Raw genomic sequence first — 21,624 nt, 5'->3', positions numbered from 1 at the left:
CATTGCTTCCCTTCGGGACAGGAATCCAACTCCTCTCTGCCAAAGGGAAGCTACACGAACCAGGTACGGTTGCATGGGCTGCCTCTGGTCCACGCTGCCCAGCCATCACCCCCACTGCACCCAATGCAACATCAAACCAGCTGCAGCACCTGAGACCAGCGCCCCAGAGGGAAGGCAGTGCGCAGGCGCAGTGTGTGACCAAGGCGCTGGGTGACCGACCTGCCGGTTCGCCCCGAGTGCGCAGGCGCAATGCGTGACTGGATGCCGGGTGTTTCGGCGCGGCCGTGCCGGTTGGTGCTGAGTGCGCAGGCGCACTGGGCTCGCCCGCCCCCTGACCCCGGGCCGCGATGCCGGGCCTGCCGCGTTGATGTGCCCCTCCCGGAGTCGGAGCTGCGGTTGCTCGTCCTCGGCTTCGGGCCCGGCCGCTGAGTCGAGGCTGTCACCCCGCCAACATGTTTTCGGCTCTGAAAAAGCTGGTGGGCACGGAGCAGGCCCCGGGCAGGGACCGGATCATCCCGGCCGGGCTCCAGAGCATGAACCAGAGTCTGCAGCGGAGATTCGCCAAGGGAGTGCAGTACAACAGTGAGCGGGGCCGGGGTGGTGGGGAGCCGGGGGTGGTCGGGGGGCTAGGGGTGGTGGTGGTGGGAGGGCCTGGGGGGCACGGGTGGTGGTGGGGGCTGGGGCCAGGGGTGGCTCAACTCTGGGGATGGGGTTAAGGGTGACTGAACTGCTGGAGGTGCGGTTAAAGGTGGTGGGGGTCAATAGCCAAGGGTGGTGGAGGCCATTGGACCTGGGTCTAGGGGTCTTGCTGGAGTCAGAAGAGAAATATAACAGCAACTGGGATAGTGGCAAGGATTAGTTTGGCTCAGGATGAAAAACAAATATACAGAAACAGGGAGTGGTGCCAAATCAATGAGCAACTGTGAACGGTGAGGGGTGTTGCAGAAATGAGTGAGTGTGATTGGTGCTTGGGCAGGGTGTTGAGGTTGGTCCTGTGTACAGATCAAGGATGGAGAGGGTGATGGGAGTGAAGCAAAGGAGGTTAAATGTCTGAGGGTGGAGATGTGTGGCTGCAAGAGTGGTCTTCCCAGTCCTTTGTCTTTGGGTGGGGAAACCAGTTCTCTGATTGCTGCATTGGCTGTGGATCAGTCCCAGTCAGCTCAAACTGGCGGGTCAAAACTTTCCACCAGTCAACTTCACACTGTTTTCCAACTTGGAAAACTGCAAAATTGATTGCTGCACATTGGCTCAGTAGTTGGAAGTTCTGAAGACACTCAATTATACATAAAATCAGGCACTGCAAAGACTAATGTTGCATCAGTAGCCTCTAGCTGTCAATTTTCTGGAATGTGACAGGGCAATTTGCTCATTTTTAAGTACAGTTATACCATGATAGGAACTAGGAGGAGATACAGGACAACACAGTGCTTGTCTACAGAATGCCACTAATTTTAAATGTTTTGACACTATCCATGCTCTCCTGTAATTTAATGAAATAGTGATAAGATACAGAGACTTGCTCATGATGTATCTCGAAGACTCAGTCGTTGTCAAAGTGATGGTATGTATTTATAATTGAACAGAGAACAAATGTTGTAGCCCAGTGTTATACAGGGACAGACTACCCCCCCCCCCCCCCCCAGTCCTATATCTTAGAGTTATACAGAGGCAGACCTGTACCCACTGGTACTCCAAGCCAGTGTAATATAGGGATAGACGCCATGCCTGCTGGAACTGCACCCCAGTGTGTTACAATAACACACATGTACCCCCAGTGTTACACAGAGAGACTTCCCTTCCCTAGTGTTATGTGGAGGCTAACCTATATCTGGGTTTCATGCAGCAGTGGACCTGTCACAACAAGCACTGTAACCCAGTGTTATGCAGAGACTAACTTATCCCCATCACTACTGGTGTAACAAGAGTCCTCTGCCCTTGACCCTAGTTTTGTTCCAGTCAGTATTGGCGTAATTCAAACCTGAATATCGGCATCCTACATTTCCTGTATTTTTTTAATTCCCTGGGGATTTGTTCCTCCCTCTCCCTTTCAATATTTAGTGCCCTACAGACTTGCACTGTTCCCCTGTATTATACAGTGGCAGGGCTGTAGCTACCAGTGCTCTAATTGCTCTGTTATATAATGACACAGGCTGAATCCGTCACTATTTTACCCCAGAGTTGTGTATGACACTGCTGTACCCAACAATACACTACCCTAGTGTTATACAGTGACACAGGCTGCACACACCATTGCACTACCCCAGTGTTACACAGTAACAGCTGTACGCACCACTACTGTAACCCAGTATCATAAAGGAATACTTTTCCTCTTTAAGTACCCTCAATGATCTAGGTTCCACGAGCCTCTGGGGTAGAGAATTCTAGCGAATCACAGCCCTCGGCAAGAAGTCCCTATGCACCTCAGTTTTATGGAGGGCTATGTGGGAGGGAAGGGGTAGCTAGATCTTAGAGTAGGATAAAATGTTGGCACAACATTGTGGGCCGAAGGGCCTGCACTGTGCTGTTATGTTTTATAAATGACCGGCCCCTAATCTCATTCCAGATTTTCCCACTTGTGAAAACATCTCAACATCCACCCTGTCACAACCCCTTAGGATCTTTTCTAATTCAGTCAGATCATCGACATTCTTCTAATCTATGAAGAATATAGATCTAATTTCTTTAGTTTCTTGTAAAAGAATAACTCTTTCATCCTGAGAATTAGCCTAGTGAATACCTTTTATGCTGCCTCTAATGCCTGTATCTCCTTCCTCAAATAAAGGGACGCTGTGGTCTTGCCAGTATCCTGTGCAATTGTAATATCACTTCCCTGTTTTTAAACTCCAACCCTCTTGTGATAAATGCCAATGTGCCATTTAACTTCTGAACCACTTGTTACACCTGCGCACTAACTTTTTGCGATTTGTGCATGGGAACACTTAGATCTCGCTACTGCTTATTTCTAATCATTTAGATAATAGTATGCCTTCAGATTCCTCTTGCCAAAGTGCAGTACCTCTCACTTTCCCACATTAAATTACATTTGCCAAGTTCGCCACCAGCATTGCATCGGGATAAACCTTTTCCCACGAGTACTGCTCCCAGTGTAGAGGTTGAACCTATACTAACCTCTGCTTCAATGTTCTAGAGATACGAACCCATACCCACCTCTACTCCAGTGTTGTATGGATCAGAATCAGGTGTATTATCACTGACTTAGATGATGTAAAATTTGTTGTACCCAGCAATATAGGACTTATGTTGCAGGGAGACAGATCTGTACTCACCAGTGTACACTTATGTTATAAAAGAACATATCTGTACCCACCTGTGGTGTAGCCTTGTATTATAGGTGGAAGCACTTGTTCACATAACTACTGTACTGCATTGTTGTGCACTTTTCTCTGTTACTTCCCGATCCCCATCTTCCACCTCTCCACTCATTCCCTTTGCACTTCTCGTTACCCCGTTCCCTTCCACCACCCCTTGCACTGCCCCATTGCCTCCTTCACTGGCAGTGTGAGCTTGTTTGCTCATGCTCTGTCACCTGCCATTAGGCAGAAGTATACATGATGATTTGCCTTGGAGCAGAGAAGGAAAGTAAGACTGTCATAAACTTGATGGACTTCAGCAAGGCTTTTGACAAGGTCCCACATGGTAGGCTGGTCTACAAGATTAGATCACCTGGGATCCAGGGTGAGCTAGCCAACTGGATTCAAAGCTGGCCTGGTGGAAGGAGTCAGAGTGGTAGTGGAGTGGTGTTTTTTAGATTGGAGGCCTGTGACCAGCAGTGCCGCAGGGATCGGTGCTGGGTTCATTGTTCTTTGTCATGTTTATTAATGATCTGGGTGAGAATGTAGCTGGCATGATTAAGTTTGTGGATGGCACCAAAATTGGTGGTATAGTGGACGGTGAAGAAGGTTGTCCAAGGTTATAACGTGATTTGGACAACTGGGGCAGTGGACAAGGGGATGGGAGATGGAATTTAACTTGGACAAGTGTGAAGTCATGCATTTTGGGAAGTTAAACCAGACCAGGAAATGTACAGTTAATGGCAGGGCCTGGGGAGTGTTGTAGCACAGAGAGAGCGCTTGGGCTACAATACATCGTTCTCTGAAAATGGCAACACAGAGAGACAGGGTGGTGAAGAAGGTGTATGGCACACTTGCCTTCATCAGTGAGGACATAGAGTTGGGACGTCATGGTACAGCTGTACAAGATGTTGGTGAAACCGCACCTGGAATATCGTGTGAAGTTCTGATCACCATTATTTAGGAAAGATGTGACTAAGCTAAAGAGGGCGCAGAAGAGATTCAAAAGGATGCTGCTAGGACTGGCGGGCTTGATTTATAAGGCGAGACTGAATAGGCTGGGACTGTTTTCCTTAGAGTGTAGGAGGCTGAGATGTGATCTTGGAGAGGTTTATAAAATTATGAAGGGCATGGATAAGGGGAGTCGAAAACTAGAGGGTTGAAGGTGATGGGGGAAAGATTTAAAGGGTCCTGAAGGGCAAGTTTTTCCACATAGAGCGTGGTGCATATGTGGAACAAGCTGCCAGAGGAAGTGAGAGAGGTGGGTACAGTTACAATGTTTAAAAGACATTTGGATGGGTACGTGGATAGGAAAGGTTTGGAGAGAGATGAGCCAAATGTGGGCAAATGGGGCTGGCTCAGTTAGGCCCCTTGGGTGACATGTACAAGTTGGACTGAAGGACCTGTTTCTGTGCTGTATAACTCTTTGACACGGCAACTGGGAAATTAAAATTGTGCTAACAAACTAGCTAATGGTTCTGGCTTTCTTTTCTAGTGAAGATATTGATTCGAGGTGATAGGAATACAGGAAAGACAACACTATGGCACAGACTGCAAGGCAAGAAATTTGTGGAACAATACATCCCAACTCAGGAGATCCAGGTCACCAGCATTCACTGGAGTTACAAAAGTAAGTTCTGAGAGCAGAAATTTTTAGAAAATGCAAATAAAAACAAAAGTGCATTATTCAGTTATCTATGCAAAATGAATGAGCAATGATTCAGATGCTAATCTTCATTAGAAGCTTTTGTTCTTTAACCTCAATGTTTTAAGGCGGAGTTAAATTGGAATTGCGAAAGCTGAGAATCCTCATCCAGTGAATGTGCTGCTGCCTTAATTGCAATTTGAGATCAGAACAGTATCTGGGTATCAGTGTCTCTGCTGTAATGTGCAGAAGAACCCTTCCTCCATCATATTTGGATCAAATGTTGCTGAGGATATGTATCAGTCTGTCACTTTGAAGATAAAAAGATAAAGCTATCACTGCACCACAGCAAATATTTTCAGGACAGGGTACTGCATGGAGTAAAACTCCTTTACTCTCTTCCCTCAAACAGTCCCTGAATAGTCTGACACAGGTTAGATGGAAAGTAAACCTTCCTTTATGGTGTTTTATCAAATATTCCCAGCCCAATTAAAGTGCAGCTCCAACTCAGACTGCAAACAGTCCCATCAGATGTTCTCAGGTCTAGTACTGCATGGATTAGACATGGAGTAAAAATTCATCCATGATGTTCCATTTGTATTCACAGGGCAGATGTGGCATGGATTAGTTTCTGATTAAAGCTCCCAATAATTGTCGATCAGAGAGCAATAACTGGCATCTGTACTAACTGCCACTGGTTTAAGAAGTATTTTAAATATCTCCCTAATGCATTACATTTGTTGTGAAGCTTGTCATTACAGGAAATAATTAGTCCTGAAGAATAATAAATTTAAATTTAGCACCTGAATTTTGCTGTTTTCATTATTCTAATGCAAGCAGTTCATTTTCATCAGTATGTGTGCCATAAGGAATAAACTGAATCCTGGTGAAATATTGATTTTGTTTTTGTAAAATGTTGCTGTTCAAGCCATTTTTTAGAAGCAGTAATTTGAGTAAGTGGACTTCAGTGCCAGGTATCATTGCAGCTGAACTGAAGAAGGATCAGCATTGCTGCATTTAATGGAAATGAATCCAATGAATTCTATCCTATTCCCTCTAGCTGCTCGCTGTGGTAACCATTGTACACTGGCCAACTCTGCTTGGCTTTAAAATTCAATGCACTTTTGATTTTTCAAATATTTTTCTTCCTCAAGTTTGCAAAACTTTAGGATGATTTGATTGCTTTGAGCTTCATGATTAGCATATCAAGAGTGACCCCAGGTGCTCAGTGGTGATTAAAATTGCATTAATGGGTTGTTAGTTCAGTCTCTGGTTTGCAAGCCACTGCATTGCCAGAGCTTGGGTTGAGCTGGGTTAGTCTCCACTAATATCGTTTGAGGTCCTGGGCTTGGTTATCCCATCTTGGTTATCGTATATCATCTGGAGCTCAGTTTACCTGTCTTATTATTTCCTTGTGCATGAGGCTTGGTTAGTTTGCCCTGTTATTGCCTTGTATTCTGGCATGGCCAGTTCCATTACTTTGATTTGGTTAGATTGTTCTGATAGTGTGTGGTACCCTGAATTCAGTGAGATGGTTCTGTTAGTGCCTGGTATCTGGAATTTGGGCAGCCTCTCCTATTACTGTCTAGTCTCTGAGGCTCAGTTAGCCTTTTGCATCATTACCTGTTTGCCTGGTCAGCTTGCCATGTTCCATTAATGTCTGGTCTCCTGGTTTCTATTGGCAAGTTTACTGTTCTCTGGAGGTTGGTTGGCTTGGGTTAGCTTGCCCTGTTATTATTTTGTGCTCTGGATGCAGGTTGCCTATCCTGTTGTTTTCTAGTATTCTGGGTTTGGTTAGCCAGTTCCAATATTCTGGAGCTTTGTTAGTCTGTCCCATTATTACCCAGTGCTTGGTTATCTTATTCCACTATTATCTAGAGCCCTAGACTCGGGTAGACTGTCCCACCATTGTCTGGAGGCTGGTAAGCCTCTCCCATTATTGTCAGGTGTTTTGGGCTCAGTTACCCTGCCCACTGCTTTATTTTTCTTCTTGCCCAGGCTTTGGTTTACCTGCTTGGTTATCATTGTGGGCTTGGTTAGCCTCTCACCTGATTCTGATGTTTTTCCTGAGCTCAGGGATATGGCCCTGCTTATCATCTGGGGTCCTGGGCTAAGTTGGCCTGTCGCATTATTGTTCAATAGTTAACTTGTCCCAGTATTCCAGGTAATGGCACCCTGTGCTCAGTGAGACAATCCCTTTATTGTCTGAGGTCCTGAGTTTGCCTCTCGAGTTATTGCCTGGTGGGCGGACACTGTTTCCTGTCCTGTTGATGTGTGAAATCCTCGGCTTGCTTATCCCAGCCCATTATTGCCCAGCATTTGAAGCTCACTTGTCTCTCTTGTTATTGCCTGGGGTCCTAGGTTAGCCCATGCCCTTATAATAAATTAGCTGGTGTCAGGTCCTTGGTTAGTTGGCCTGTTATAGCCTTGTGGCTTATTGATGTTGTCTGGGCTCAGAGAACCTGTCTCATTATTGCTTGGTGCCCTGTTTGATTAGTGTAGTCATACTGGGTCCACACTGACCATCAAGTACCCATTTGACCTAATCCTTTATCTTCCACATTTCCATCAGTTCTCCTCATTCTACCACTCACCTGTGCACTAGGTGCAGTTTACAACAGCTGATTAACCCATCAACCGCACGTCTTTGGGATGTTGGAGGAAACCCTCTTTGTCACAGAACATTCAGTATTCCAAACGGGCAGCATCAGAAGTCAGAATAAAACCCAGGTCACTGGAGGTGTGAGGCAGCAGGTCGACCAGTTCACCATTCTGCTGCCCTGTTCTGGGCTTGGTTGTACCACATTGTCATTGGTGTCCTGGCTTCAGTTAGTCTCTTGTGTCTTGGCTCAGTCAGGTTGTCCAGATCTATATCAGTGATTGCTTCGTGCCCTGGGCTTAAGCTGTCTCATTATGGTTTGAGACTTCTTGGTTGATTATTCTGTCCAATAATTGACCTGCACAGTGATGTTATGTTCTGAAGTTTAGGTGGTGCAGGGGGTTCTGTTGCACAATGCCCTTCCTGCCTGGTGTGTGCAACTGTGTTCTGATCTTGTGTCTCTATCAATGCTGTAAATTTTCTGAATTTTCAGTCTTTACGTTCAAGTGCAAGAATACAACTTTTGTGTTGTTTCAGCAACTGACGACATCGTGAAGGTGGAAGTTTGGGACATAGTGGATAAAGGTTAGTGCTCTCTTTAACCTCTTCCTGATTTGTTAAACACAGATTCATTTCTCTTGCATACGTTGTGTTTTACTGAATGTAAATGTCTCCATCTTTCTGGAAAGAGCAGAACCTCAGTACAGTTCGGTGAATTTGCTTTCGTCTTTTAATCCCAATTTTTAAGTTCCCCTTGATCTACCTGCATTCACCGCACCTTCGAGGATTCATAGGCATGGGGTTTTTTTAACCCTACTTTTGTATGGGAGTTGTTATTAGTGTGGCCTAAAATGAATCTTAGAAACTTGCAGCATATGAGATCCTTTAGCCCATCTTGTTTATTCCAGCTCTCTCAAAGTGCAAGTTAATATTCCTTTGTTGCCTGTAGCGCTGCAAACTATTTATCAAATTTCCTTTTGAGAGTTGGTTTTGAATCTGCTTCCTCCACGTTTCCAGTCAGTGGAATCCAAATAACAACTCTTTCTTTTAAAAAAAACCTTGTCTGTGATCTTCATGTTGCTGAGTCTCCAGCCAGTGGAATCAGTTTCTTCCTATTTTTTCTATCAAACTTGATGATTTTTCAACGTTGGTTAAATTCCTTCACCTTCTGCGCTGTAAGGAGAATAATCCACCTTCTGCTGGATTTCCACACAACTGGTTCCTTATTTCATGTATTATTCGAATAGATCTTCTCTATGCTCTCTCCAACATTTGATATCCATTGTTAAGCATGATATCCAGAATTAGAACACTCCAATAGAATCACACAGTCAAACAGCATGGAAAATGCCCTTTGGTCCACTGAGTCCATGCCAACCATTGGGCCCATCTATGTTCACCCTATTTACCACACTTTGCCTGTAGCCTACCATGCTTTGGTGATTCGAATGCTTGTCTAAATGTTTCTTAATTGTTGTGAGTACCTGCCTCCATCACCCACTCAGGCAGTATGTTCCAGATTCAAACCATCCTCTGAGTGAAAAAAGTTCTTTCTCAAATCCCATCTAGACCTCCTACCCCTTACCCTAAACCTTTCACTTAAAGTTTCTGACACCTCTACTTACGGGAAAAGTTTCCTACTATCTACCCTGTTCGTATCCCTCATAATTTTTTATATCTCTGTCAGGTCCCCACTCTGCTGCCTCTGCTCCAAGGAGAACAAGCCCATCCTGTCCAGATTTTGCTCAGAATTGAAATGATTCATCCCAGGCCACATCTTGCTGAATCTTCTCTGCACCCCCTCCAGTGCAATCTCTCTTTTGGGTCTTTTCAATCTGTCCTGCTGTTTTATAAGACTAGTGCCTGTCTGGTCATTGGTGAACTATGGTTTCCATGTTATTTATTTCAGTGAGACATTATTTGCTCACCAAGGCCTGTTGGTGCTTCCCCACCTCTGATCCACCAGCACTCTTGACCTGTTGACGCCATTTGGGCTGTTGGTACTCTCTGCCCCACTGCTGCCCCTGACTCATCGACATGGCTCCTGACAGCACCACCACCCACGCCCCGCTTCCTCTCCTTCACCATACCCCCAAATTCGAGTGGTCCTACACTGTCACTCAACATCATTGCTTTATCTCTCAACCTTCCAGCCTTGTACTTCAACCTCTCTCTGGCCCTCAACCCCATCTACCCACTTTTTGTCCCTTTTTTGTGACGTCCCATATTTTCCATAAATTCCATTTATGCAATTCCCTGTCAGTTAATCCACAACTTGGGAAAAATTCATTGGCCTCCCTTCTTGTCAGAATTGGCTCCAGTTGAGGTCAACTTGGTAAAGTGTTATTCCTACATTCAGTCAGCTCCTTCCCCTGTTGGGTCTTTCACTTTGTTTTAAGGTTGTCAGTCCTCTGAATTCATTCTGTTCAGGTGGTGCAGTTCCCTCCGCTGGTACATTGGGTGAGTGTTGGTCTGCCTGGCGATGACTTTGTTTAGCTTCTGGCTGCAGAATTTTAATTGCAAGTGTGAGGCATATGTTGAAGTTGATAGTCTTGTGCTGTCCCAAGTGCATGTTGTTGCAGTGACTAGTAAATCCTACATACTGTTAGTGTGTACATCTTCCATTTCACTTTCACCAGTTTATCAACCGCTGCTACAAGTGCTTACTCTTGATGAAGAATTTGAAGTTGATAGTCTTGTGCTGTCCCAAGTGCATGTTGTTGCAGTGACTAGTAAATCCTACATACTGTTAGTGTGTACATCTTCCATTTCACTTTCACCAGTTTATCAACCGCTGCTACAAGTGCTTACTCTTGATGAAGAATTTTTCCATGGGCTCTGACTCTCACTGGGATATAGTTCCACAAACACTGACTCAGCTGCACTACACAGGTTACAGACTCGCCGACGTGGCCTCTGACTGGGGTACAGTCCCGCTGATGTGACCTCTCCAGGACAAATAAGAACTTAAGAGCAAGAGTCGGCCATTTGACACTTCTGCCAGCTGCGCTATTCAGTAAAATCACAGCTGATCTTTTATCTCAGTGCCAGTCTCCTGTGCACTAATCCCGTATCCCTTGATTCCTTTGACACTAAAAAATCTATTGATCTGTTTCTTGAATAAATTTGACAACCTAGCCCCACACCATCTGAGCAGAGAATTCCAAGGGTTGCCACCTGAGTGAAGCAAGTTGTGGTTAATGGCTGATGTGTAGTGTTAAGACAGTGTCACAATTCCAGACACTCCAGCTAGGGGAAACGTCATTCCTGTATCCACCCCATCAAGAGCCCGAAGAACTTTATACATTTCAATGAGATCACTTCTCATTCCACTAAATTCTCGGGAGGGCAGACCCAGTCTGCTTCATCTGTCTTTGTAGGACGATCTCTGAGGTACCAATTTGGTGAATCTTGGTCTTACTCCCTCTTCCATGAGTATATCGTTCCTGTGGCAGGGAAGTGAATGTAATTCAAGGTGCAGTCTCTGCAGGGTTCATCACAGATGCAGGAAGAGGTCTTTAGTTCAGTCCTATTGGAATTAAGACTTTCGATTACATGCTGTTCGTGCATATGAACTTTCAGTGGTTTGTGTACCAGGACCCCCAGATCCCCTGAAATGCCAGCATCTTTCAATCTGTCACTGATTATAAAGGAAAATATTTAACCTCGTTATTTCTTTTCTTCCAAAGTTGGTGACCACTGGTGTTCCACATTACATTCTGTTTTGTCTGCACCCATCCACTTTGTCCTGAAGCCTCTCCAACCTCGCAACTGATACTCCCACCAGCTTACCGTCATTGCTAAACTTGGATCTTATTACACTTCATCTCCTCAGTTGAAATCATTCATAAGGATTGTGAACAGCTGGGCCCCAGTACCAGTCCTGCAGCACCCCACTAGTTACAGCCTCCCAACCCTAAATAGTCCCCTGGGCCCTGACCCTCATTGGGGCATGGCTCCACAGATTAGCAATGGCTTCAGACTCCTATTTATTCTTATTCTCTTGATGTCAACTTTAATTGATTGCCCATGTGGCACATGAGTGAAATCTGGTTCAGTTGCACATCATCACTCATCATTAATTGGACACTTACTTTATTCACTGTTCACATCTCCTCAGCCTTATCACCAACCATCAGATGATGTGGCCATTGCCACTCCTGAAAATGCCTTTAATCAGCTGTTTTATGGCACAGTGACTACGTGACTGTGGTTATTGTGATTTGCTGAAGCTTGAGATTTTCCTGTCATGTCCGGAAAGTGTTTGGATGATTTATGAGACTGCTTGGAGGATCACCGGTAGCTGCATTCCTGATTATCCACATCCTGATTAACCCTTTTCACACAGTTCCGTTTCCTGTTCCTGTTTGTTGGATCTATTTGTATTTCAGTCCTTTGTACTTTGTTTTCATTGCTAAATTCAGTACTGACAGAGTATAATAGATTTTTTCCATCTGTGATTGGTTTTATACAGTACCAAAGTTACTGATCTTTCATTTAAATAAAAATATCCAAGAATATTTTTAAAATTCCATCTTGTTCAGCCTGTTACTTTCCTTGCAAACCTCCCTGAAAATGGCTTTGATTCCAGCATCACATTTTGGGAGGATTTATTTTGCAAACTTCCTGTTGATTTCATTTGTCTCTCCTATGCAATCACCAAACTTTCCACACTTGTGCCCCTTTCTTGTTCCCTTTGTGGTGCCATGTTATATGGCAGGAAACTTGCATTAAATTTTATTTGCTGCAAATTGGATTACAAAATGCTGTCAACGTACTCTGTACTTATTGATTCACAGGACTGGGCCTGCACTGATTTCCTGTCCAAGATCACTTATCAACTGAGGGCAATTAAGAATAAACATGAAAGACATTAGTGAGCCAGATGGGTTTTTTTTGCATCAATCCAGTCATTTCATCATCATCATTACTAATACTAGGTGCTTCAATGTAGTAATTACTTAAAATTAAACTCAAGCTGCTCTAGTGGAATTTGCCTTGTTTTTTAGACGAGTATTGACTGTGGAATTACTGGATCAGTAATTTGACTATGAAAGATCCCAGTGCGTTATATGAAAAAGAGCATGAGAATTCTGTCTGGTACCCTGGCCAATGTTTGTGTCTTAATCACCATTACTAAACTGATTATTTAAACTAACTTGCACGTAAAGATGTGAAAGGTATGTTAGAAATAGTTGTGGCCAATACAACCAAGTTCTGCTCTGATCAGTTATGTGATTGCAATACTAAATTTTAATTCCTGAAGTTTGTCTGTGTAGAACCGTGTCTGCATTGTTTGCATGATCCTGACAGGCACAGAATGAAATTGCTTCCAAAAGTGTTTGGTGGAAATATATTGTAAGCTAGAATACTGACCTTTGTAAAGTATCTTCTCCATGAAGATGTTGCAGTTGTATGAAACATTGATTACACTTCGAGCATTGTGTACAGATCTGGTTGCCACACTACAGGAAGGATTTGGTAGTAATAGGGAGACTGCAGAAGAGATTCACCAGGATGGTCTCGGGGATGGAGGACTTGTAGCTATAAGGAGAGATCGAATAGGTTGAGTTTGTTCTCACTAAAATGTAGCAGGCTGAGGGTTGACCTTATGGAGGTTTACAAAGTTATAAGGGACATGGGATAGATAGATGGTCAGAATCTTTTGTCCCAGGTGAGTCTAAAACTGGAGGGCACAGATTTAATATGAGAGGGAAGAAATTTAAAGGGAATCTGAGGGGTAAGTTTTTCACAGAGGGTGGTGGTTATCTGGAATGAGCTACCAGATGAGGTGGTAGACGCAGATACAATTAGTGTTTATAAGGCATTTGGAAAGGTACTTGGGTAGGAAAGGAGTAGAGGGACATGGGCCTAATGCAGGGATAAGCTAAGATAGGCATTGTGATTGGCATGGATGAGGTGGCTGAGAGGGCTGTTTCTGTGCTGCGTGTTTCTATCATTTTATATGGTAGTGTGGAAGGGGGTTGCAGATGATGATTTAACAAGGTTTCTCTGGGAATTAGTGACTTGAGCACAGTCGTTGTCTTGGATGAGTGAGTCAGTGTGTGCAGCTCAATTGGTGATTGGTTTGAGAAGTCTCCGCTGCCTCTAACTTGGCCCTTAAAAGTAGGCAACCCAAAGCAAAAGTTATGCAAGAGAAAGGAAAAGGATATTACTGGTTTAACATCCTTACCAGAAGGTATTGTGGACTCAGCCTGTGGACAGTGCTGTAGGTCAACTCTCATGCTGTAATTGTCTGTTTCTTTTCAATAAGCTAATAAACTTTTTATTGTTCCTCAACCATCTGCAAAACGTGTGACCCTTGAAGAGTTAAAACCTACAAGTGCTATAGAAATAGAGGTTTGTTTTTTGAGACTAAATCCCAAGGAAGGTAGCCTTGCCTCTGTAATTATTCACCCAGCCATTCTCTGGATCCTCCAGGCTAACACTTTTAAAATGGGTCTGTTAACAAGGCTGGATAGAATCAACCTCCATAGATGCTGCCTGACCTGCTGAGTTCCTCCAGCATTTTGTGTGTGTTGCTCCAGATTCCAGCATCTGCAGTCTCTCTTGTGTTAGTCTCCTATATGGACACCTGACACTGTTCCAACCTGCAGTGTACTCTGTCCTGTACCAATGGCTGTAGTGATCCTTTCACCACATTCTTCTACCCGTTTGTTCCCTTTCTCCACTTTAAAATATCAGAGCTAGGTATGTGTTTAAGGAGCAAAATATCGAACAGATTTTTCAGGGAGCAGCCACACTCCTGTTGAATGTAGTTTGGGAGAGTTGGCGAGTAGATTCTCAGGGGCTAGTGCAGGTTGTGTGTCACAGGCTCTACAGCTCCCCCTGACCTGGCTTTGCTGGATGCCCACCTCATTGCCAACTCCTGGAGGAATCCCATTTCCTCCACACACAGTGCCGGAGGTCAGAATTGAACCTGGGTGGCTAGAGCTGTGAGGCAGCAGCTCTACTTGCTGTGCCACTGTACTTCCCAAATTGACCTTTTACTGCCCACATGTCCTATTTATTCCATGTGTTGTATCCCCTCCCCTTGCTGTCAGCTATGTCTAATTTCTGTATACCCCTGCTTCAACTTGAACTTCCGAGCCTGCCTATTCATAAAATCGCACAGTGCAGAAGGATGCTGTTCAGTCCATTGCATCTCTGCTGGTCACGCCCCAGTCAATTGTATGTCCTTATTCCTCTTGGCAGGAAGGTCACCAAGTCCTTCCTGTCCACTCTGTCGAGGCCTCAAACTTTGTCTCAACTAAACCTATTGTCAGTCTCCTTTGTTTCAAACTCAACCCCAGCCTAAACCTCTAACTCCAATACTCCTGGCAACATCCAAGGAATCTTCTCTGTACTTGCTGTAGTGCTATCCTGTTCTTCCTGTGCCCTGTGCAAATCAAGCATTATCTCCCCACTCTTGTACTCAACCAATAAAGGCAAGCACATTTTCAATCACCTTATTTTTCTGTCCTTCACTACCTCCACCTACACTCTGTGCTTCTACACTTAACATCCTGCCATTTATTGTGTACTCCCTGGCTTTATTTGCTTACCCCAATTGTATTTCCACAATTGATTGAATTACATTTGCCACTTTTGTGCCCACTAAACAGTTCATTGATATCTTCCTTAGGCTTAACTTTCTTCCTTGTTGCTAGCCACACTGCTAAAGTTGCTGCCATTGGCACATTTCTTAATCATGACCCATACTTTTAATCCAAATTATTAAAATGTAGCACTAAATCGAGGAACCTAGTGTTGAGACCTGCAGATCTTTATGTTCGCAATCCATTGAAACTTTGGAACTAATCTTTGCATTTTGAACCCAACTTATCATTCGCTCTTGGATTCCATGGACTTCTACTTTCCTGATTAATCTGCTGTGCAGAACTTCATGAAAAGTCACACTGAAGCCCATGGGGATTTTGTGCTATATTCCAAAAATTCAAATTAATCAAACACAACTGTCCTTAATAAGTTCATGCCAACTCTCCCAGATCAACCCATGCTTCTAAATGTGGATTTGTGCTGTCACTGGAATTTTGACCAATTTACCCAACATGATGTGATAAGTTTACTGGCCTGATTATGATTTATCCCTTTTAAATTATATCCTTTGATTTGCAGATTCACAATTTATGAATTTTAATGTTAGCACAATTGACATTATAGGTAATGAGTTCTTGAATTGCAAAACTTAATGTTAGGGGGCAGAGAGAGATTTGTATCAATATTAGCAGTAAGTTGCAATTAAAATCCCAGGCATGACTGCACCAGCAATGATCGCTGGCAACTTCACTCATGGCTGTTTTCTATAGGCTATTGATGTAAGTGCCTATTGAAACAAAAGCATGTATTAGAAGATCGGAATCAACGAAATACGTCCCTATTTAACGATGCAGGAAAAAATGAGATTGTTAAAACAAGAATTCAAAGAATGTGGCGTGTAGGGAGTGATGAATCTTCTGAGGGTGCTGATATGTTCAAGGCCAGCTGTGGCTGGTTTGAATGTTTCAAGAAATGTGCAACATGCACAGTATTTGTCTTTCAGGGGAAGCAGCAAGTGCAGATACTGTGGCAGAAGAAAATTTTCCATAGGAGCAGAAACGAGTCATCGTGGAGGGTGACCCTTCTCCTAAGCAGGTGTTTAATGTAGATGAGATGGGGCTCTTTTGGAAGAGGGCATCCTTGTGCTCATTAATCTCAAAGGATGCGAAATCTGCTCCAGGTTTCAAGGTAGCCAAAGACAGTCTTGCGCCTTGGAGACAATGCCAAGGGTGGTAATAGGTTAAATCTCTCTTAATCTACTTGGAGAATCCAAGGGCTCTTGAGGATTATTCAAAGGCCGACCTTCCTGTGGTGTAAAAATCTAACAAAATAGATTGGGTGATGCAATGCTCTTCTATGATTGCATCACATTGTTTCTCTCCCCCTTCATTGAACGATACTGTCCAAGGAATATCCTGGATAAGAGTCTTGCTCATCATCACCAATGTTCCTGGACGTTTGGTTAACATTGAGAATGTGGCTAACAACATTAGAGTCGACAATCACAAACTTAACGTTCAGGAACTTTGGAAGAGATACAGCATTAGGTCCGTAAGAGTACATCAGTGTCTTTTGGGATGATGCGTCCTGCACACCAATGGGTGGCATAGGGAGGAAGATGTTGCTAGTGTGTGCATGATTCCCATGGGTTTAGGCACCTGGAAAACCTCCGAGAAGACATTGTCTATCTGGTGAATGAAGAGTGGGTGAAGTTGACCAGGATAATGTGGAAGAGCTACTGGAATCACATGGTGCAGAGCTCACAAATAAGGATCTGTCAGAGTTGAGCGACAGAGGTCACAGGAGGAGAAAGAAGCCACTGACGTAACACCATAACTACCAAATGAGCAAGCTTTCAGAGGTTTCTTCTACACTAAGAAAGTTATTGCCACCTTCAGAGATGATGATGCCAATGTGGAGCATTGCTTTCGATGTGGCCACATGATGGAAAATGCAATGCTTTGCTGTAAGGAGATTTATCAGGTGAGGTAGCAGAGCTGTTCAGATGTCCATCAACATCTTTAAGTCCAGTTCACCATCCACCAAGGAACAGTCACAGGAAGAACCCTTGCCCTCAATACTATAAACTCCAAGCTTAGTTTCACCAGCATCACCATTATCTGAATTCCAGTGACAACTTGCACGTCTCGTTTCCTGATGATATAGAGGGGAGCCCATTCACCCCACCAGGTCTGTGCCAGCTTTCAGAGCAATTCCATTCCCCAGTTATTTATTCCAATTAATACCTCTGCCCCCCTGCCCCTTAGTTCTCCTGCCACCCACCAACTTGCAGTGGCCAATTAACCTACCAACCTGTGCACCTTTGGGATGTGGGAGCACCCAGAGGAATTCCATGCAATTGCAGGGGGAATGTTCAACCTCTGCATGGCACTGGAGGTCAGGATTGAACCTCGGACACTGGAACTGTGAGGCAGCAACAGAACCTGCAATGCCACTATGCCTCACACCTCTCTTACCAGCACCTTGAGGTGCAGATCCACTGAGCTTGCAACCGGCATGGGCCACTCAGCACGTTGAGCCTGGTCTGCCATTTACTAAGAACATGACTGACCTACTTGCTACCTCTGCACTGCATTCCTGCCTGCTCACAATAACCTTTCGCCCCCTTGCTTATCAAAAATTCTGCATCCATCAGCTTTTGAAGAAGAGTTTCAAAGACTGATAAACCAATGCGAGAGAAAAATTGCTTCATTTGTCTTAGATGGTTAAGCCCTTATCATGAGACTTTGAGCCCCTTACTCTAAGGGGATGTGTCCACCTTATCAGGATCTCTTATGTTTCATAAAATCCTAGAGAGATGCAGCATGAAAACAGGCCTTTCAACCCAGAGTCTGTGCTGCCCATCAAGCACCCATTTTACATTAATCTTGCCGGAACCCATTTTATTCTCCTTTCACTTGGTGAAAATCCTGAAAGTGTACCTTGTGTATGATTTTATTACCTTAAGGTTTGCTTGTAAATAAGTCATATTTGATTATTTCAGATATTTGTGTTAATATTTTAAGGTTGACTGAGATTTTGAGCTTGGGAACAGAAGCAGTGTTTACATTGGAAAATAATAGGAAATTCCTTTGCGATTTTTTTTTTGATTAAATGCTTTCTCACGACCTAATTTCCCCTGTCCTTCCCCGGTTCTCGAGACACAAGTCCCTCCAGTACCGTGCTTGTAGCCAGAGATGAATAGGATCTGTTAGTCACAAAACCTATAGTGTTTCCTCTATTGCTTAACACATTTTGCCCAGCCTACTAATTCATCCACTTTCAAAGTTGTTTGACTACTTAATGTGCCCTCCAGTGTTTGTCATTTCTAATACTTAGCGAAGATCTTCCTAACATCAATGTCCATATCATTCCCCCTTTCCATAAAGTGTTAATTGAGAATGATACATGTATGCCTTCTGCCTGCACACCAGGCTAATAGTGTGGTCTCGAAACATCTTGGGTTTTCCTTGATAACACCAGACAATGTTTTTCCATGCAACCTTAATCTCTACTTTGATCTCACTCTTCTAAACTCCTCCACACTTTTTCTGCAGTCTTAAGTTTTTGCTACCTGCCATAAGCCTCCCATTCAGCTGTTCTACTCTGTGTTCCTTCACATTCCAGAGAGTCTAGATTTGGGAGTTCTCCCTTTTTGTTATTGCAAACATGGTCATACAGCTGACCCAAGATTCCTATCTAAGCTAGTGCCTGTGTTTGGCCCATGTCCCTCTAAACCTTTCCTATCCATGTACCTGTCCAAGTACCTTTTAAATGTTGTTAATGTACTTGCCTCAACCACTTCCTCTGGCAGCTCATTCCAAATACCAACCACTGTCTGGGTGAAAAAGTTATCCCTCAGCTTCCCTCTCCCCTCTCACCTTAAACCTATGTCCTCTAGTTCTTGATTCCCTAACCTTGGAAAAAAGACTACGCATTCAGCCTATCTTGCCCCTCATAATTTTATACACCTGTATAAGATTACCCCTCATTCTCCTATGCTCCAATGAAAAAAAAGTCCCAACCTGCTTAACCTCTCTCCTAACTCAGTCCCTTGAATCCTGGCAACATCCTTGTAAATCTCCTCTGCGCTCTTTCCAGCTTATTAGATCCAGCATATTGGATCTAAAGCAAAACGCAGTCTGTTGAAGGAACTCAGCAGGTCAAGCAGTGTCTGTTTGGGGTGGGCGGGGCAGGAGGAGGGAGAGAAACTTGTGACGTTTTTGGTCGAGTCCCCACATTCAGTGTTAGATCTGAACCTTCGCCAGGTCTCGTCTTTATCCTTTTCTACAACAACGCTAAACGTAACTGAACCATGTTGCTGCGAAGACACTGCTCCACCGCCATCTTTTCCACTTTCTGGGTTGCTATTGGAGCTGCACTCTGCCAGGCACGTGGAGAGTATCTGTCACAGACTGATGTACGGCTTGTAGATGGTGTCAGGAGACGCGTCACTCACCACATGATTCCCAGCAGATGTGGCTGGTCCATTTGACATTTTGGGCAATGTTGATAGCAGGGAACTTGGGGAATATCATTGAATATAATGGTTAAAGTATTGAGTTATTCAGGGCAGATAATACAAAAGGAATTATGTTTAGTTTTATGTCACTCTACATGTCAATTGAAAGTTTATAAATATGTCTTCAAAGGTACTTTTTTTTTGTTTGATTTTTAAAATCAAAATCCTATGAAGGGACTTTTGATGACAGGACCAGTCTGAAACTATTAAGGACATGTCAGTGCACCAGAGAGGTTTCTATTCTGGAAGTCAACTGGCAATTTGATTTTTAAACCTACATAATTAAGTTAAAGCTAATTTCATCTTTTGGGGTCATGCTGTTGTTTTGTATTTAACTTGTGCAGTCCCAGAAGTGGTTGATGGAACTGTGCAGATAATACTCTATTTTGCACCTAAATTTTTAATTGTCCATCAAAAAAACTCCTTAAAAATACCCAAGAAATGTGACAAATGACAACTAAATAGAAAACTAGAAATTTTGATATTAAATGCAAATTTAGTACAAGGATGTAATAGAAAGAAGCTGGAATAGATGGGAAAGGAGTCCAGTGGATGTTGCTTTGTTTTGGGACTGCAAGTCGAAGCTTCTGGGGTGTTTACTCATCGTTCATCCCTCCCTACTGGTACTGAACTGGTATACAGTTTGGTGGGATACTTGGAAGGGAATTGAGACTTGCAATTCATAGAACCATACAGCACAAAACAGGCCCTTCGGCCCACCATGTTGTGCCGTCCATCAAACCACCCTCACACTATCTAACCCTTTCCTCCCGCATATCCCTCTATCTCACATTCCTCCATATGCCTATCCAACAAACTCTTGAACCTGTCCAATGTATCTGCCTCCACCACCACTCCAGGCTGTGCATTCCACGCACCAACCACTCTCTGGGTGAAAAACCTCCCCCTGACATCTCCCCTGAATCTCCCACCCATAACCTTAAAGCCATGCCCTCTCGTCTTGAGCATTGGTGCCCTGGGAAGGAGGCGCTGACTGTCTACTCTATCTATTCCTCTCAATATTTTATATACCTCTATCATGTCTCCTCTCATCCTCCTCCTTTCCAGTGAATAAAGCCCTAGCATCTTAAGCCTCTCCTCATATTCCATACGCTCTAACCCAGGCAGCATCCTGGTAAATCTCCTCTGCACCCTCTCCAGTGTCTCCACATCCTTCCTATAATGCAGCGACCAGAACTGAACACAGTACTCTAAGTGTGGTCTAACTAGAGTTTTGTAAAGCTGCATCATCACTTCGCAGCTCTTAAACTCAATCCCACGATTTATGAAAGCTAACATCCCATAGGCCTTCTTAACTGCTCTATCCACCTGTGAGGCAACTTCCAGTGAACTGTGAATATGAACCCCCAGATCCCTCTGCTCCTCTACACTGCCAAGTACCTTGCCATTTACCCTGTACTCTGCCCTGGAGTTTGTCCTTCCAAAGTGTACCACCTCACACTTCTCCAGATTGAACTCCATCTGCCACTTGTCAGCCCAGCTCTGCATCCTATCAATATCCCTCTGTAAGCTCTGACAGCCCTTCACTATCCACAACACCGCCGATCTTAGTGTTGTCCACAAACTTACTAACCCAGCCTTCCACCCCCTCATCTAAGTCATCTATAAATATCAAACCACTACATTTGCCACCCTCCAATCCTCCGGCACCATGCCCGTGGACAACGAGGACTTAAAGATTTTTACCAGCGGTTCAACAATCTCCTCCCTTGCCTCCCGAAGCAGCCTGGGGAAAATCCCGTCAGGCCCCGGAGAGTTATCTGTCTTGATATTACTTAACAACTTCAACACATCGTCTCTCTTGATATCTACAACCTCGAGAACATTACCCTTACCAGCACTCCCTTCTGTGTCATCAAGACCCCTCTCCTTGGTGAATACCGAAGAGAAGTATTCATTGAGAACTTCTCCCACTTCTGCCACCTCCAGGCACATTCTCCTACCTTTGTCTTTAATCGGACCTACC

At 44.1% G+C, this 21,624-nt stretch overlaps 1 protein-coding gene across 2 annotated transcripts in view; it reads left to right on the top strand.

Moving 5' to 3' along the window:
* The first annotated feature begins 298 nt into the window (after positions 1-298).
* LOC127582047 (rab-like protein 6) overlaps positions 299-21,624 on the top strand; it is a 79,777-nt gene continuing 58,451 nt past the window's right edge. For both annotated transcript variants that reach the window (XM_052037004.1, XM_052037003.1), the window contains exons 1-3: positions 299-582; positions 4,807-4,941; positions 8,093-8,140. In XM_052037004.1, the coding sequence (XP_051892964.1) occupies positions 453-582; positions 4,807-4,941; positions 8,093-8,140 (313 nt within the window). In that variant the 5' untranslated portion in view covers positions 299-452. The remainder of the gene's footprint in view (positions 583-4,806; positions 4,942-8,092; positions 8,141-21,624) is intronic.

The sequence above is a fragment of the Pristis pectinata genome, chromosome 23, assembly GCF_009764475.1.
Source record: "Pristis pectinata isolate sPriPec2 chromosome 23, sPriPec2.1.pri, whole genome shotgun sequence".
In the NCBI taxonomy this organism is placed as follows: domain Eukaryota; kingdom Metazoa; phylum Chordata; class Chondrichthyes; order Rhinopristiformes; family Pristidae; genus Pristis; species Pristis pectinata.
This window is presented reverse-complemented; position numbering and strand designations above follow the sequence as displayed.